Here is a 19,807-nt window from a genome sequence, read left to right on the forward strand (position 1 = left end):
ACCGACAACAAAGCTTCAGTTTCCATTTTAAACAAAAAATCGTCAGTCAGTTAGGGCTATGGAATTGGTTCGGCTTTTAGTTTTACATTCCATGATTCACAATATCTACTTTAAAGCTTGTCACATTGTTTGTTATAACAATGCTATTGCCGATTCTATTTCACGCAAACAGTGGACCAGATTTCGAGCTCATGCCCCAAAATCCAGGTCACACCCGATCCAGATTCCAGAAGATTTTATAGAAATGATCTCGAAGCTGAAATAAAACGCTTAACGCTTAATTCAATAGCACCAAACACAAAAAATTCTTACTCATCTAGTCTAAGAAGTTTTGAGCAATTCAGGCTGTTATACGAACTCAATTTAAATTGGCCTCCCCCTGTTTCACACGTTTGCAGTTGTATTAATCATATATCGCTTAAAGGTTTAGCCCATGCTACTATTTCTTCTTATATATCCGGTATTGGTTTTAAATGCAAACTAGTACATGTAGGAGCCTCGGACAACTCTCAAATTGTTTTAGTCAGAAAATTACTGGAAGGAATCAAAAGATCAAAACATTCAAAAGATTGCAGACTTCCGATTTCAAAAAAACATTCTCGAAAAACTTATTAATGTAACATCATTAGTATGCTCGTCAATGTTTTAAACTATCCTTTTTCATCGGCATTTTCTTTGGCTTATCATGGTTTCCTTCGAGTTGGTGAATTTACTGCTAATTCAAAAGGCAAAAAACAAATCATTCGTATTGAACATTTTAAATTTAAAACAAATCACAAATCGGGAGAGCATTACATAGAGTTAAAAATTCATTTCTCTAAAACTGATTAGTCAGGAAAGGGAGTATTGATAACGTTGGAGCCAGCAAAAAACTCTATATGTCCTGTATTATGGTTGAAAAAATATCTGTCAATCAGACCAAATGTTAGTGGGCAGCTATTCATGCATTTGAACGGCAGTCCCCTTACAAGATTTCAATTCTGCTCAATATTAAATAAATCTCTAGAAATTGCGGGTCTTCCAAAATGCCGTTACAAATCTCATTCCTTTCGTATTGGGGCGGCTTCAGATAGTTTCTCTTACGGGCATTCAGAATCAGAAATTAAAAAAACAAGGTAGATGGAGTACCAATGCTTTTCAGAATTATATTAGACTTCAGTAAAGTATAGAATCATGTCTAATATTTTTATATAGGTATCGGAAAAGTTGTTTGAATCGTTGGTTCATCGATTATTAAATGGGCATTCTTCTACGCCAAAAACTCCATAGATGGTGTGCATTTAGGATTAGAAATACATAACTACAGTTTATTTTGGCAAGGTAAAGGAGGAATGAATAGGTTCGACATTATTCCAAAAATAAAGCTTTTATTAAGGTATGAATCTCCTCCAGAAATCTTAGTTATTCACTGTGGTGCTAATGATATAGGCAAAATCCCACTACTACGTTTCGTGCAACTATGCAATCAACAATTACAGAATTGAATCGAATTATTCCCAGTACAACTATAGGGTGGTCAAATATGTTGCCAATAATGTCATGGCGTTTCAGCTCCGACGTTAAATGTCAAAATCTTGCTGCCATTAGAGTTAACAATTTTATGAATCGTTTAGTCTCGGTAAATGGTGGGTTCTTTATTAATTACCCAGAAATTACGTGGCGTGCAAAAGAGATGTTTCGTAGTAATGGTGTTCATCTGTCCAACATTGGTAATTGTGTATTACTATTTAACTTACAAAGGGCTTTGCAGCAAATGTGTTTTCCGGGAAAAATATATTAACTAGTTTGACTTTGCTTGTGGCCACACCTACATAAGTATATATATATATATATATATATATATATATATATATATATATATATATATATATATATATATATATATATATATATATATATATATAAATATATATATGTTAAGAGTCTCTCATTCCACCAAACTTTGTTGGCGGTGGTTGTCTTTTCAATAGACAACCATTTAGTGCTTTTTCGAGACGCATATTATCTAATTTAGATAGCTTACAACTTCCGCTGAGTATCTACCCAGTACCAGTATGAAGATTGTCATAGATTATAAGTATTATATAAAACTTCTATAAGAATAAGGTTATAAAGATAATGTTTATAAGGTTAAAAGGATAATGTTTATAAGGTTAGAAGGATAAGGATTATAAGGGTCAATATGTTATAAGGATAAGGATTATAAGGGTAAATATGCTGTAACACTGTATACAAAAATACGTATGTGAATTTTATATATATTATATTATGTAGGTCGTGGCCATAATCGCCAAAATATATAGAATAAAACTTTACACTTGTCTTCATTGTCTATAATAATAAGATTTATTTAGAATATAAAATATATCAAATTATTATAGCATTATTTTTTTTTGGCTTGACTCATGTTTAGCGCCATAATTTTTTGCGCATAATGGCATACCTTACATGACGTCGTTCTGTTTATATTTGACGTCATCACACTCCTAGCTGTTGAATTCGAGAGGTGGGTGCAATTTTATCCCACCCTCCCTAACCCCGTTTTAATAGTAGTTATATGTATATCTTTATATGAAATGATTCATTATATTAAAAATGTTATTAAATGTGACATATAACTATACTGGCGTGCAACCATTTCTCGCCGAGCACCATTTCTCGCCAGTACATTGTGACATCATTTTATCAACACATTTAATATGTTTTACGGTGCGACCGTTGGGGCGAGCGCAGCATGTGATCAAATAATGAATTATGATAAATCAATAAAAATAAAAGTATCAACGTAACTTAAATGAATTTGAATGCAAAATAAAATATAAACATGCATGCCTATTTTTTCTAGTAAATTTTCATTATTCATAATTTATAAGATTGTTTATTTATTTAAATAGAATTTATCTCAGTTTTTACAATGTTGTTGAATAATAAAGATTTTAACATAATGTTTATTGCAGTTTATTTCCTCTTTTCTTGCAGCAGACATTTTTCTTAACCATTTCTGTGCCACCGGGCCTATTTGGGCCTATTTGAATATCTACGTTAAGTGCCACAGGGCCTATTTGGGCCTATGGCAATTTGAAAAAATATACATTAAAATAAAAAAATAAATATTAAATATATTCAGGTTCTGTTTTTCATTATTGATTTTTTAAATTTGTATCAATATACATCGTATGATCTATGTGTTTAGTGAAATACTGCTGATAACGTCACAACGTAAAAAATGACATCATAATAACAACGTCACTACGTCAAACAGCGCCAACTCGTTGTCTGTGATTTACCATGGCTGGCGTATGGTTTTTGTGAATAGATCCCCGGGACTTTTCCTTCAGAACCGGAAAATAATATCTGTCCTAATGCACAACCTGGACCAAAGGATATGCCACCTCCCCCATAAGAGCAAGACCAATCTTGTATTTTTCCTACTCTGCCATATAAACCTGGGGCTCGTTTAAAATAACTGACTTTTGACCAAAATCTATCTTAAGACCAAAAATTTTATGTAAGATCTCATCATAGCTCATAAAACTGTCATATCTTAGGATAATCTTAAAAACTGTCAAAATACAGGTCTTAAGTCCAACTTTCACATGGCGAAAGCTAATACTTAGTCCACCACCGAAGGACAAAAGTTATTCGAGTGTGCGCGACTTTTTTATTTTCATGCTGCAGTTAGTGCTGATTAATAAAATCAAATAAAACACATCGGTAATAACCATGCGGTTTTTTTTAATCTAAAGCATAAATCGGATAAAAAGCTACTACATACAGCATCGATCTCTGGTATTGTATGATATGCAAAAAATCGAGAGAATATGAATCGCATGAAGGAGACCGCATGCCTCTTTTTACTTAGAATTGAAATATTGACAGAGCACCAAAGGAAGCATGTACTTTATATATTTTTTTTCATTCAGAGTTAATTAATGAACGGCAATATAAACTGCGATATGCCAAATAAGGAGGAATGGGGCACTGAAAAAATTACTTTGATATGATCCTTGAACAAAATTTTAGCCAGATGATCAACATTAAAATAATTTCATCTGGTGAAATTTTACTGTAGTTTTCATGCATGTGAAAGAACAAAACTGAATCTTTGGACAGAAAAACAAGCAATGCATGTAATAACTGTGGAGATAATGGTGATGCTTCTTCGACCGTGTTCGAGATCAAGACTTCAGTGCACACCTCCACCCCCCCCCCCCCCCCCCCCCACGTGCACGCTTCAAGTCCTATTGATACCTTTTTCGTATCCTCTGTCTCCTTCTTCAGAGCATTTCAAACAGAGACATTCTCTCTTGAAACTAAATTTCAACCGTGTCTCTAAAATTGGACACCGCACATAATGGACATTTAATTTTCACATGGATGGTTCTGACTGCACGGACTTTCAAGTCATTACCTGTTTTAAGGTCACAAAGAGCATCTACTGTGTGTACAGGCGCAAATATAGTGGTAAACGAAGGAAAGATTTCTAGGAGTGTAATATACTTTATGAAAATACTTTTTATTCTTTCAGTTTATGTATAATTTTAGTATATAAAATATATCAATGTTTTACTAGTAATCACAAAATTTTATCATTATTATATTTTAGACAACTCAGTTGGTCAAGCGGATTTAATCACTGAAACAAACTGTAAGACCACGAGTTGGTAAAGAAAAACTCCTTAGCTCGAATCGAGATACAGAATCGTAAATGTTTTGCATTTCATAACTGTTATATTTCATCGTATGATGATGAACTTTGTGTACTAGTAATCGTTAACTTTCTTAGGTCTATATTGTTTTTTGATTCTTTGAATATTAGAACTAAAATATAAATCACAATCGTAGTTGTATCGATAAATAAGATAAGATATTAGAGAACATTAAGAATAAAATTATACATCTTTTTCCGAGAGGTCAAACGTTTACAACTGACGATCGTTATTGTCAATATTACACGTATGAAGTGGTAAAAGTTTTTACTTTGTATTGAATAAAATGTAAAAATTAAGATAGTGTTCACCTGTCCGAGAAGAGGAATATTTTAAAACATGCAAATAATTTAAAACTACAATTTTTTTTTGGCTATGAGAGTATCAAATATTTTTCCATACAGACCAAATCTATTAGAAATATGCCTATTTACACAATCAAAATCCGTCTCCTTTCAAAGTTTGAATTATTTAAAGTACATAAAAAATTTCTGTATAAGAACACAAAAAACAAAAGAAACAAACCAACTCCATCTTGGAAATGTTTAGAATCGGAAATCGTTTGGTTTCTTTCCAGAAAGATTGGGTTTATTCAACCCGCATGTGATGTATCGATTGTATACAAAACACTTCTCCAAATATTAGTGAATAAAATGTACCGACGGTTATTTTTGATTTGAATTTTTTTCAAAGTCGTAATACAACCGAATTTTATTATGAGACGAAAGAAATCAATACAATTTATGTCGTTTGTTTTTGTAAATAAATTGTGTACATCACATTTTCATTAAAATATGGCTTAATTGACCTGAAAAACTACTGCAATGTCTATTAAGATACACATACATAGCATAGCCATCGTATAAAAGCGAACACAAAATTTTAAATGAAATCGGGCATAGCAGCTTTAAAAATTTTACGATAAGCCTATATATTATTCTATTTACGAAGTCACTTATACAGTCATTTGGGGTATTTTGAATAACACTTTTTGTTCAACTTAATTGTAAAATATGTGTAAAAATGTTCGTTGTTTTGGTCCAACAGAAACATCATACTCGTTTATGTGCGGACCTAGAAGGGGGTGCATAGGCTATTCCTTCCACCTCTTGGAAAATTCAAATTAATAAGATTACATAGCAAAATTCCCGAAATAGGCCTAAAACCCCCTATCCAACTTTGGAAAACAAAATTATCTCTCGGACACCCCCTGGAAATATTTTCTGGATCCGCGCATGCGGTAACAAACATACATTGTATCAATTTTCTCGCTTAATAAAGCAATAACATACAATGTAATGAGAAATGCACATTGAACAGCGTTTTCATCACACAAATTCCCTTTACTGAGGTTAGCGAGAAGATTTTAATCACAAAATAATTTATTAATGTATGTCATTTGTTCTTTAAACTCTCTATGTATAAATCACTGGCGTCGGAAGCAAATTGAAAGTAGAGGGGAGGGGGGGGGGGGGGGGGGGGGCTAGAATAATCCTCAGAAATAGAAAAAGAAAAAACTTATTCCCCAAATCATGAAAATCCTTATCCATGGGGGGGAGGAGGGGGGGGGGGATACGTATACTTCGAACAAAAAAAGAATTAATTCTTACCTTCCAAAACAAAGAGTTTTTTTTTGGATCATGATATTACTCATCCGGGGGGGGGGGGGGGGGGGGGTAGTAGTATACCTATACTTCCCAAATATTCTTACCTACCAAATATAATTGTTTTCCAACATCATGAAATTCCTAATCCGGGGGGGGGGGGGGACTAGTATGCCTATGACTCCAACTTCTCAATGTTTTAATCATTTCAAGGTAATAAATTTAGGAACAATAATGTTTCCTGCGAGAAAAGGTGCTATTTGCCTAATGGTTTGGTCTAACTTTGCAAAAAAAGTGGGGTGGGGGCTAAGCCTAAACTTGGATGGGCGTTTATGCTTGCGCGATTTCATAGAAATGATTATTAAAATGAACAAGGAATTGCTTACCAATCTAGCACAGTCATTCTTTGTCTGTCTGTCTGTCTGCGTATCTAACACACATTAAAAATCAATTCCTTTTTGCGAATCAAACTGCATCATGATAAACCTTTACAGCTGCAGCCAGCAATACCCGCCTCTTGACCACTAACATATTTGCGTTATACTTATAATTAATTAGTTCTTGAAAATTATCCGCTATTAATGGCAATGATTGTTACATAAATATCGTATTAATGATGCATACAGGCTCTAAAACAATGTAATTTGGTTATATAAAATCGCTTTAAAACATTTGGTGTTTTGCTTAATTACACAATCATATGGTTTACTGTTGATCTAATATGGTTTGTACATGGTCAGTAAATCCCATACGGTGATAGACCGAATGAAGATGTTTTAAAAATAAATGTCCACATTATTCGAGGGAAAACTTAGTTATTGCTATATAATTTAATTCTGGTTGTAACGCGGCATTTGATTGGATAGAAAAATTTAGTTAAATTTGTATAACCTGGTTTGCACGTCACAAGACACGTCACAATGCACCAACGTACTAATTCACTTGACGTTACGTTTGAATTTTGAACAGATTTATATCATTTTTAAAAGTAAAACGGACTTGATTTGTACAGCAAATTCCAGAAAATTAAATTATAAGGAATGAACTCAATATCTACCCAAGTTATACTCGTATAACCTGGGTTGGAGAAATTTACGCTTTTTTATAATCCGCTTCGCGGATTATAAAGCGTAAATTGCCCCAACCCAGGTTATACGAGTATAACTTGGGTAGACATTGGGTTCATTTCTTAATTAGACCATATACTTTCGTGATAACTATTTGATAATCCTGCCCCATCAACTGAAGGTTTTTATAGTTCCATTTTTCACAATTTGAGGGAAACTCTGGTGTGAAAAACATGATTAAGTTTGCATTGCATGTCATAAGGTTAGCAAAATAGAAATCCGATAATTTATGAACTTTTTTCTATGTAAACCTACTTAAACACACACACACACACTCTCTCTCTCTCTCTCTCAGGAATAAGATAGATCTTTTTTTTCGTGAAATTTATGTCTCATATATAAGAGATATATGCGTTAGATCTTATAGAATTAATTACAATTTCAATGATAAAAAATTCACATGTATGCGTGGATTATAATAAAGGATTTATTTAACAGGATAAGAAAGTGATTATTTTAAAAACTGCACGTATTTGTTAAAGCTTGAGAACATGCATCATTAATGAAGTAATTCATATTTTTTGAAAAACGTGGTTTTCTTTACATTTCTGTTTCATTTGGAGACGCTAAAAAAAGAAAGAAAAAAAGAAAGAATGGCGTAACATCTTATTTGAAATGACAGAGAAAAAGATAAAAAGCCATTGTTTTCCATAATAACATAAGAAATTATCAATTAAACACAAAACTGCATCCCGCAACGCTAAAAAAAATGGTACGGCGCGTTGTGTCAGATTGTTACGTCAAAACATGAATTTGATAACGCCATGCTTGGCACTGAAGCGTAATAACGTCTTTTTTGACGTGGCAGCGAAAGGGTTAAACTTACAATTAAAAAATTGACTTATCATAGAGTCCCCCCCCTTTAAAAAATATATAATTTACGTATTAAAAAAATTGCTGATCATATAAGAAAAACGGTTTTGGACCCCCCCCCCCCCCCATGGGAGGATGTAATAAATGTGAAAATAAAGATACCATTGAGCAGTTAAAGAGCTAAATGCATACTACGCACTCACCATTCCTCACCCGGATTAGAATTTCCCTGATTTTGAGAATTTCTTTTTCATTTTGCTTGTAAATATTTTTTGAATGATGCTACCGCGCCCCCTTTTAAAAAACGTTCCTGGAAATTAATTGCTGTAAATATATAGTGAATAAAATAAATGTGAGCATTCATCCAAATGAGAGCAAGTTACAACTGCTTCCTATTTTAAAAAAAAAATGTCCCCATTCGTTAGCTTTGCAAGATTTTGAGAAGATTTTGGTATTTATATTCCAGCAGATTGACAATAACTACTTAGAGTAATTTCCCCTTATTGTGACGTCAAAGTTCATGTCTGTCAAGTGTCGTCTGTCTCTTTGAAAAAACCCCGAAAAAAAACTAAGTGAAATATACTGTTTTGTTTACTTAAAAAGCATGATATTCTTGAAACTACACAATTTTAACTGTTTCTCAAAAGTTTTACTTTGATTCTCGCAAGAAGGAATCAAGTCTAGTGAGATCGTCCGACATTGATAAATTGCATTAATATATTGTGGGTCGAAATTTACTGACGCCGAAAAATTCTGTGGGATCAATGTGCAAGAAATCCATTGTGACGTCACTCGAAGGAACGACAACTCTGTTAGTCTTATGTAATGGAATTATTTTATTTACAATGCATGATGTATATAGTCTTTTATCTTGTTCTCGTGAGAGTGTGAAATGGGAAACCATATTTACAGGGAATTACTGGGACGATTAAAACAAGGCATTACTGGTCCGATTTACTGACGCCAAAAAAATCCGTTGAATGAATGTGCAACTAGTCCTAATTTTCTATTCACACACGTCTTGCCGGTAGAGCTCGCTTCGCGCCGGCGATCTGCGCTTGCTATAGTCACAATGTACTGGCGAGAAATATTACTCGGCGAGAAATGGTCGCATGTCAGTATCAGTTATGTCATTCACTCATTTTCTGCCGTAGATTAAATGCTATTTTCAGATAGCCAGGACATTGAAAGCCAACAGTTTAAGTGTGTGATCAGTAAGTGACTTTGTGCGGAGACTTGCAGTGATTTGTGAGTGGCATTTTGAAGAGACGTGCTGCTCATCTTTGAATAACAATAATTCAAAGACCTTTTTTTCTAATTTCGTCACGACCTACATGTCATAATGAGGTAGCGCTTATTCGAGACGCATTTTATCTAATTTAGATAGCTTACAACTTCTGCTAAGTATCTGCTCACCCAGAAACAGTATAAATGGTGTCTTAGTTTATTAGTATTATAAAACTTCTATAAGGATAAGGTTTATAAGGTTATAAGGATATGGTTGTAAGGATAAGGATTATAAGGGTCAATATGTTATAAGTATATGGATTACCGGTATAAGGGTAAATACGCTAACATTGTATACAAAAATGCATATGAGAACACATTTTTGTCAATGTGAATGGCTTTAATCGCTTTATATTTTAATAACTTACAGTTACAGTGAATTTTGATCTTTTTGCTGGTTTGTGGCCCTGTCTTTGCAGTTAATAAAATAGGTGGTTACTACTTCAAAAGAGGATAATGTATAAATGACGAAATTAAGCAGATCGGACAAGACTCGTTTATATATCATGTGACATTGTTTATCGCCGAAATATCACCTGCTAAGGGAAAACTAAATGTACAGAAATATCATCTGTTGAAAACGTAACTTACAAATAATGCTTTCGCAAAATTAATGGCATATAAATTCACATCGAACAAGCTTACCAATATGAATGTCGCGTATCAAGCGTAGTGCAGATATTTAATATTATAAAAGCTTAATCGAGTTCACACAGGGTTAATTAAAGCATCAGTTATAATGAGGAAAGCAATTTTTTCCTTTCAATTACATGTATATACAATGACTAGGTGTGTTTCTCATCATCCTTTCTACTTTGACAAAACAAAAAGACAGAGGAAAACACGTGTTAAACTTAACATTTATTTACCAAAAAAACCTATTTTTATACCCCCCGCAAACAAAGTGTGGGGGGGGGGGGTATATATGAATCACCTTGTCTGTCCGTCCGTCTGTCAGTCTGTCCGTCCGTCTGTCTGTGCAATCGTGTCCGGTCCATATCTTTCTTATGGAGAAACATTGGAAGTTCTTACTTCACACACAGATTGCTTATGACCTAAGGGTGTGTCATGACCTTAACCCAAAGTCATTCGGGCAAGGTCAAGAAAACTGGCAGAAAAAATGCAAAATTCGTGTCCGGTCCTTATCTTTCTTATGGAGAAACATTGGAAGTTCTTACTTCGCACAAAGATTGCTTATGACCTAAGGGTGTGTCATGACCTTGACCCAAGTTCATTCGGGCAAGGTCAAGGTCACTGGCAGAAAAATGCATAATTCGCGTCTGGTCCAGATCTTTCTTATGGAGAAACATGGGAAGTTCTTACTTCACACAAAGATTGCTTATGACCTAAGGGTGTGTCATGACCTTGATACAAGGTCATTTGGGCAAGGTCAAGGTCACTGGTAGGAAAAAATGCAAAATTTGTGTCTGGTCCATATCTTCCCTATTGAGAAGCACACCTAGTCATTGTATCTATCGCACTCCTGTTGCAAGAACAACATCTTACTTCAATAGTTTTATACCATCTACAATTATATTGTGGAACAATATACCTCAAAATACAAAAAATATAACTACAGGTTCAGCATTTAAGAACAGCCTCAAAACTATTAATAGTAAAAAACTGTATATGCATAAATTATTTAACCATGGCAAAAGATTAGAAAATATTTGGCATTGTCAGTTGAGAAATAACAGTAGTAACTTAAATGCTGACCTTTACTCACACCACCTTATTGCTTCTCCACTATGTCAGAAGTGCTTTCTTGAAGTGGAAGACTCTAAACATTATTTCTTACACTGTCCATCATATGCCTCCCAAAGAAAATCTCTATTTGATTATATGAACGACAATTCCATACCAATCACAATTAAGAATCTACTTTTTGGAAGTGATAGACTAACATTTCAAAATAACTTACTATTATTTGATAAAATTCATTTTTACATAAAAAGTACAAACAGATTTAAGTAAATGTATAGGTAAAAATGTACACATTGTATAAAAAATGTATCAAAATGGGTACCACTGACTTTCCTTACACTCCTTTCTTTTCATTTTTTATTGCTTATTTGTTCTCCCCCTCCCCCTCCCACCCCATCCCCCCAAACTTTCCATTTTTTTCTACTCTGTTATTAATTTTTGTTTTGTTTTTATTACATGTTTTTTCTTTTCTTTCTCATTTTTTCTCTACACTACATATACTTTTTTATTTTCAACCTTAGCAATTAACCATTATTTTTCTTCTTTTTTTATTTTCATTTTCCTATCATAAGCTATTTGTTTTGTTAATTTTTTTGCACTGTACCTCCTTCCAATGCTATTTATAATATTAATCTATTATACACAATTCTATTGCAATATATATGTATATATATCTTATATAAAATTATATAATTACTCATATATACCTTGACTACAGGAGAGAACATAAATAAGCATTGTGCCTGCTGTTCAATCCATTTCAATGTATTTATATACTTGAATAAAATACTTCTTAAATTAAATCTTCCCTATTGAGAAGCATTGAATGTTCTAAATTCACACAAATATTGCTTATGACCCAAGGGTATGTCATGACCTTGACCCAAGGTCAATTGAGGAAGTTCAAGGCCATTGTTTCAAAAATGCTAATTTCTGTCTGTGTCATGTCTTGTATTAATGGAAATATTAGAAGCTAAAATTTGACACAGAGCTTCCTCTTCTCAGGCCACATAAAATTATTTTTAGATTTTCATTCCCGTCTCTCTGAAAATGGCCTGCCCCGATGAAATTTTTGTTGGGGGAAAAATATATGGAAAAAAATTTGGGAAAACAGCGGGCTCAGTATACCAATAATTTAAAATGTTTAAATATTAAATGGCTGCTTGACATGTGGATTTCGTTTGATAAGAGTCATGGTTGTTAACGGAAGGATGCAAATGTCCTCATGCATTAACAGTTAACTTAAAATAAAATGGAATTAAAGAATAGAAATTGGTTTGTTTACTCCTATTAGCATTACCAGTTTTAAAAAAGACAGCAGTTATTATTTATAGAAAATGGACAGTGAAATAGATTCATCCAATATTTTCTATAATAGCAAAAATACGTGCGTTTTGATTTTTTTCTTAGCGGGGGGTATCAATTGTGAGCTTGCTCACAGTACCTCTTGTTTAGTCATGAAGTATATTTTAATCGTTTAGCTTAATTTAAAAGTATCTTGCATAAATGTTTATGTTTTATGTTAAATAAAAAGTTTAAATAAGAGGTTGAAATACATTTTTAATATCTTAGTTGACATGGAAGTGAACAGACACGATACATGACCAAAGGTTATATTAAACATTAGGATATAGGGGGTATTATGAAAATACACCTTCAGTACAATACTTTGTAATGAAAAATGTCAGAAATGTGTCTGAGTATTTTGAAATAAATTTACACATGTAATAACAACTCTTTAGAATTTTGTTGAATAAAACAAATATAATCAAGATAAAACTTACATAATCCTAATTGTATTTTATCATAGCATCCATTATAATAGTCCAAACTGATTACATCGAATGTCAAAGAAAGTCCTTTACTGGAATCATGTGGGCTTATAGTGTATCTGCAATCACTGAATCTATCAACAAACAATTAGTATTTTACTGAGCACCAATGTATAAATAAATACAGTTTGATATATACGATTTTTTTTACAGTTAATGTATAAATACATGAACTCGACAGAATATTGATGCAGAACATTAATAGTTCACTGAAAACGAGCAAAAACTTCTATGTAAGACTATATCAATTTATGATTTTCGAGTTTGCACTACTGACAATTTTGAAGTACATGTATTAAAATTGCCTAAGCAATGTTTTGTCAATTTTGAATACTTACGTTCGGTACTTGTTCGGAAAGCCTGGAGATGTGATTTTCACAGGTGATGAACCAACGGAAACAATGATGGGTGATGGACTGGACGTAGGGCATCTTGCTACATGTAACGAAAGAACACAGACACTCAGGGACTACATGACGTACAGTGTTTTTTATTTAAGGTTGCTCACTTCACCGTGAAATATTTTCTCAAATCAGCAGAAAATTACTTGGTTATGATAGATATCATAACGAAGTATTTAAGTCTAATAGGCAAAAAATGTGCAATTTTGAATGAAAAATTACATTTTTAAAAATTTAATTCAGTTTACATGAACAAAAGCTCCAGGCGGATTCGAACTCATGGTCTGCGGTTCAGAAGCCCAATACTTTAACCACTGAGCTACGACGATATACACCCTAATGGAACGATATAAACAGTTTAACAAAACTTTTAAATCGCCATCTTGTGACGTGATGTCTTAAAAAGTGTAAGGGTAGGTGTAGTGAGGTACCTTAAAGAACATATTATCTAGATTTGAGAATTTTTTTTTTTTTTGGGGGGGGGGGGGGGAATGAAATAATTTATGTTAATGCACCAACATATTGTTTCATAAATATTTGTTATGTTATTTAATTGTTTATATTGATATTGTACACCGTCAAAGGTTCTCCTCTGCTGTCAATATTTCATGTTATACACATCTACATATATTTTATTTCGATTTTAAACTAGATGTGTCGTTACGCCACAAATGCCCCCGCAGGTGACCAAAATTTAAAATGCCATATTTAGTGTAACATTTGTTTGCTCGCTAATGTTATAAGTCCCTGAAAAATTACTCATTTGTTTTATTTCAAGAACTCTGTCAAAAATCATGGGACTGGAACCAAGTTCAAACTTGACCTGTATTTTCTAATAAGTTAACCTTATATGAAATATAAACTTTACATATATGCATTACTTCAAAAGTTACAGAACAGAAACTACGAATTTCCCATTTTTTCAAAAGTTTAAGAGGCATAACTCTGTCAAAAATCATCGAACCTGAATTAAATTTTGGACTGTATTTTCTTTTTATATATATATATATATATATATATATATATATATATATATATATATGTGAAATATCAGCTTTATATATGCTTCCCTTAAAAGTTAGATATCGAAAAACTGTGAATTTCTCATTTTTTGTAAGTTCAAAAGGCAGAACTCTGTCAAAAATCATCGGACTGGAATTAAATCCGATCTCAATTTGTATATTTATACAATGTAAGATACATCCGCAGATCAAATTTGAGTTGAATGTGTGCAACGGTTATGAGATTATGATATGAAAGTGAATTTCCCATTTTTTTCACAGTTCAAAAGGCATAACTCTGTCAAAATAGAAATCATGATAGATAAACAACTGTAATAATATTAGTGTTCTGAAGAACACCCTAAAGTCAGTTTCGATGACGCCAAATATTTTCAATCTCTTCACCTTCATGTATAATTATTGACTTAGTAATGATGTTAGTAATTAACAAGAAACGTTTGTGAAACACTTATGCCCCCCTTGGAAACATCTACGAAGAAAATGAACGGAAACTGCAAATAATTGGAATTTTTCTAAGTCAAAGGGGCATAACTCTGTCGAAACTTGCTCGAACGTACACAATATCGAACATTGATCTCGATATTATATTTCATGTGTATACAAAAAGTCATTTCAATACGTGCAACCTCTGCGAAGAAAGTGAACGGATACTATTTGTGGACCGACCGAGCGGCAGACAGGCGGACGGATAGACAGACAGACATACAGCAGCAAAGCAATATGCCCTCCCTTCTTTGAAGGGGGGATAATAAGCTGATATAAATGTTTTTCGACAAAATTATTTAAAGCAGTCCATGTAAAGCTAAGGTGAATGAAAAAATATTATTCCATTTATAATTGCTATCAATAGTACATGTTCAAAAGCGTGTGGTTACTAAGTTTCATCTGTAATGTGGAATGGGCTCTAGCTGGTAGCATCATTTTTGAAAGTGAGCGACCTGATTTATCTGAAATCTTGACGAGCAAAACAAAATTAGCCAATCGTCAAAATCTTTAACCGTTTGGATGATGGTTGTGGGTTAAGGTAGGGTGAGTAGCAGAACACCTTAACGTCTATTGTAGGATTATATTTTTCACCTGGTTCTATTCAAGTAGAAAGAGACAGCTCCTCCAAAGTTCAATTTTCTCTGTCTGTTGAGAGAAAACGTGTGTGTGGTAAAGGAGGGCAAACAGGTCTTGCAGCCGATGAGGTTTTAGTATTAGTACATGTATTGCTTGTATTATGTATATGTCTGATTGAGTTTTGGGGTTTTAAGGACGTTGGATCCTGCGATCATAAGTCTTCAAGTTTTTTCCTAATTTTTTTTTTAATCTACATACATTGCTAAAGCAAAATTTTGGGGTCTATATGCTCCTTTCGGCGCTACAGTGTATTTAATATGACCTTTCTGCAGACTGAAAGTGTAAATTGCACATAAATCGCTTTCCCCTCAATAATTTTTTAATATAAATGAACCATGGCATTAAATACAAATCTATATTATTTAAAATTAATAAATTTAAAATAATCATAATCAATTATCGATTCAACATGCAATAACATTATTTAAAGTCTCAAACTTTTTCTCAAAATTTAATAAAAATATCTTACAAATTCAGAAAATAAAACCAAAGTATTGGTCTATGATATAAATTTTGAGATATAGCATGAAGTAAGCTAATTTTTGGCAAATTTTGGAGTTAATTTTTTCCTGACTTTTATGAAATATTAGTTAAATGTGCCAATACATGTCAAAAGAAATATTGAAATTCTGTTACATGTTTTTTGAAACAACAGGAAGATAACCCTATGCATAAACTATATGGAAATTTGGTCAGCACTGAAAATAAAGAAGCTAACATTACAGTACTCTAAAACAACTGAGTTATGAAAAATGTTCATTTTCTTCTTAAAACCTTCCGCTACAAAATACAGTCCTTATTAAACTCTGTAATAAATATATTAATATGTAATTTTCCCTTAACTGTTTTATCAAATGTAGTTTATTTGACATTATAAAATAGGAATTTACAAGTAGAATTAATATATGACACATAATTTCCAGACTAGAGGTGACCCAAAATGGCTACCCAAAATCAGAGGAACGAACCTCTTTAAAGGGGAAGAAAACTATACATATGTAGTACAATATATCAAATAGTAAACACCCACGGTGATTGTAATTCGTATTTATTTTTAATAAAACCTCCAGAATAATGTATAAATCTAAGAAATATCGATTGTTTATTTATAATTCAAAATCCCCGCATCAGGAGAGCGGCAATTGAATTTTAGTTTATAGTTCGTCAAACCATCCATTCCGAATTTGTTATAGCATCATAACATCAGTGTTAGCTAATTATAATATTCGTTTTAAACTTAGTCTAACAAGATGTGGAAAATATGGAACAATATCGACTTGTGCTTTTGCCTTTCCGCAAAATCACAAACCAATGACAAACATATCATGTTTGTTGACTTGACGGATACATTTGTGCACATATATAGTGTAATAGAGGAATCTCCGCGTAGTTGTATGAATTGTCAACAGATCCCTGGCATCGAAGGAAGGTCTGATGTCGTTATTTCGACATGGTAATTAAAAACTTACTCGTGGGTCCCTTTCAATATTGAACAATGGAGAATATTGTTGAGAGCAATTGTGTTGAATAAAGATCTTTAAAACTGTTCGTTGTAGTTTGCAGCCTCCAATAAAAACGACTTCTTCAACTTAACGAGGCCGAGTACAGAACGAGTACGCACGCTTTCGCAGTGTTTCATTTGTATTGTGACTTTGTTGACGCCATGGTGTGATAGTTTCAACTGCAGATATTCAGCGAAATTTGTTGAAAATAGCTCGTTTGATGCGTAAAAATAATTTTATATTGTAGAATAAACATAAGTATCTCAAAGTATAAGCTATTTTGGGCTCGTGTCGAAAACATGAAGAGGGTTCAGCAAGCCTAGCCCTTTCACGTTTTCTTTACCAGTCTAAATATAGCTTAATTCATATATTTCAAGACAGTAACCATGTATTTTAAATTAATGACCCTTAATATGTGATGTTATATATTTTTTTATTACTTAAATATGTCTGAATGTTTTAATACTACTATAAAGATCATCATTTCCGTCTTTGTCAAATAAAAAATAGCCATTATCTGACAAATGGGGCATACAAAAACAACTTTGATAAGACCCCTGGAACAAACCAGGAGGTAAAAGGGATTTTTTATTTGACCATTTGATGCCTTTTAGCAATAACTTTAATATGTAGAACAGAAAAAGAAATCCCTGGGGCAGAAGTTTAAAAAAATGTGCAAAATTGATACATTTCAAGCAAAATTCCATAGGGTCCTATGTTAAAAATTAACAAACTTTGAGATGACCCCTTAAACAAACGGTGTGGTAAATGTCTTATTTTTTTATCTTAAAATAATCATAATATCAGTAGAATTTAATGTAAAAAATTTCATTCAAAAATCTAGGGCAGAAAAAATTAGACCCGGCCTCGTTAAAACGAGCATAAAAGCTTAATTATTTATTTTATGTTCAAAACAGTATCACCAACTGTTATCATTTAAACCACATTAGTTCCAAAATAAATAAAGTATTACATGACTTTCCTTCCCCTTTAAGTAAAGAACTGTTCAGTTTTTATCGCTTGTTATATACCCTAAATGTCTATCAATGCGAGTTTATCGTATCGTTATCGTGTGTGTGTGTGTATATATATATATATATATATATATATATATATATATATATATATATATATATATATATATATATATATATATATATATATATATATATATATATATATATATATATATATATATATTATTACTTATTAGGTTAGTTACTGACTCACTACGGAAATATATTGGGTTGATCAATCTCATAGATGGTGAGGCGAAGCCGAGCCGTCTTTGAGATTGATCAACCCAATACATTTCCGTAGTGAGTCAGTAACTAACCTAATAAGTGTTTTGTTTTCCCGAGGACTATCATGCGACATATTTATTCACAAAAAGCGATGATCTACGCAAAGCCATGTACAAGATGCCTAACACCTCGTCCAATTTAACTCATTTAAACTCTTCAAAATTTGCAATCTCACCTTTCAAATACTCTTTAAAAATCATTGCTTCACCCATGTTCACTTACAATTTTTTGTTGCTATTCAATTTTAAAAGTTTCTCCCTTTCCTCTGCAGAGATTTGATCAAATTTCGACGCTGCCATTTTGTTCTGCTCCAGACAAAACAATGTGACGTCAATATTCTAAGGGCAACTACTCTAATTTTAAAGAATTTCAAAGGGCAACTACTACAAATCCTTTAAGAACTTAAAGCATGCGGTTCATGTATTAAATACTATGAAATGTCGAAATGAGTAAGGGAAGCGTCGGCCAATGACGGCCATATTGCCTCATATAATTTCTCAGCGAACAAATATAAAGATATATGAGGCAATCACGTGCTATGTCTAAACCAATGAAAGTGTGACATTTCAGTCCAAGGGAAAACAAATATATATATTACACGTACAGTATCTGTAAAATTATTTTCTATTAATAATTTAAGGGTTCCAATGTAAGGAAGAATTCTGACCCAGATTGACTCGAGGTCATTTTTAAGCGTTGAATATTATTAAGACTTATTATTAGGTGAATTGATGGAATAATCATGTAAATATATACAAACAATATTTTATGCATACTTACATTCATCTTGACCCGTTGCTATCCTTATGACAAATCCCAATTCTTTTGGACCTGATGTACTATCAGTCGTAAGGGAAACTTGAAACGCATTGCTTGGAGCAGAAATCGGTTGCTCGCAGCCGTCACAACATGCGTTAGGACCTTAAAATATTGTTTAAACGTTCAGTTCAAATTCATAACCTATCGCACCTCTATAACATAAACTTCAAATTTCCAGGCCAAGGTATAGCACGCCATAGCCGCCTAATGTGGCTATTTCATGTGAAGATGGTGCTTTATTATATTATGCTGTGGTTATTTCATGTGAAGATGGTGCTTTATATTATGAAGATGGTGCTTTATTTTATGAAGATGATGCTTTTATATATGAAGATGGTGCGTTATACATGTAATATGAAGGTGGTGCTTTCTTATATGAAGATGGTGTTTTTTTATATGAAGACGGTGCTTTATCATGCGAAGGTGGTGCTTTATTATATGAAAAGGTGCCTTTTTATAGGAAGATGGTGCTTTTTTATGTGATGGTGCTTTTTCTATGTGAATGGGTGAAGATGGTGCTTTATCATGTGAAGGAGGTGCTTTATTATATGAAGATGGTGC

At 32.8% G+C, this 19,807-nt stretch overlaps 1 protein-coding gene across 5 annotated transcripts in view; it reads right to left on the reverse strand.

The window, feature by feature from the left end:
- LOC105336574 (uncharacterized) overlaps nucleotides 1-19,807 on the reverse strand; it is a 231,635-nt gene that overhangs the window by 53,529 nt on the left and 158,299 nt on the right. For all 5 annotated transcript variants that reach the window (XM_066075970.1, XM_066075967.1, XM_066075969.1 and 2 more), the window contains exons 13-15: nucleotides 19,208-19,348; nucleotides 13,415-13,511; nucleotides 13,029-13,150 (exon numbers count right to left, since the gene is read on the reverse strand). In XM_066075970.1, the coding sequence (XP_065932042.1) occupies nucleotides 13,029-13,150; nucleotides 13,415-13,511; nucleotides 19,208-19,348 (360 nt within the window). The remainder of the gene's footprint in view (nucleotides 1-13,028; nucleotides 13,151-13,414; nucleotides 13,512-19,207; nucleotides 19,349-19,807) is intronic.

This window comes from Magallana gigas, chromosome 2 (genome assembly GCF_963853765.1).
Source record: "Magallana gigas chromosome 2, xbMagGiga1.1, whole genome shotgun sequence".
In the NCBI taxonomy this organism is placed as follows: Eukaryota; Metazoa; Mollusca; class Bivalvia; order Ostreida; family Ostreidae; genus Magallana; species Magallana gigas.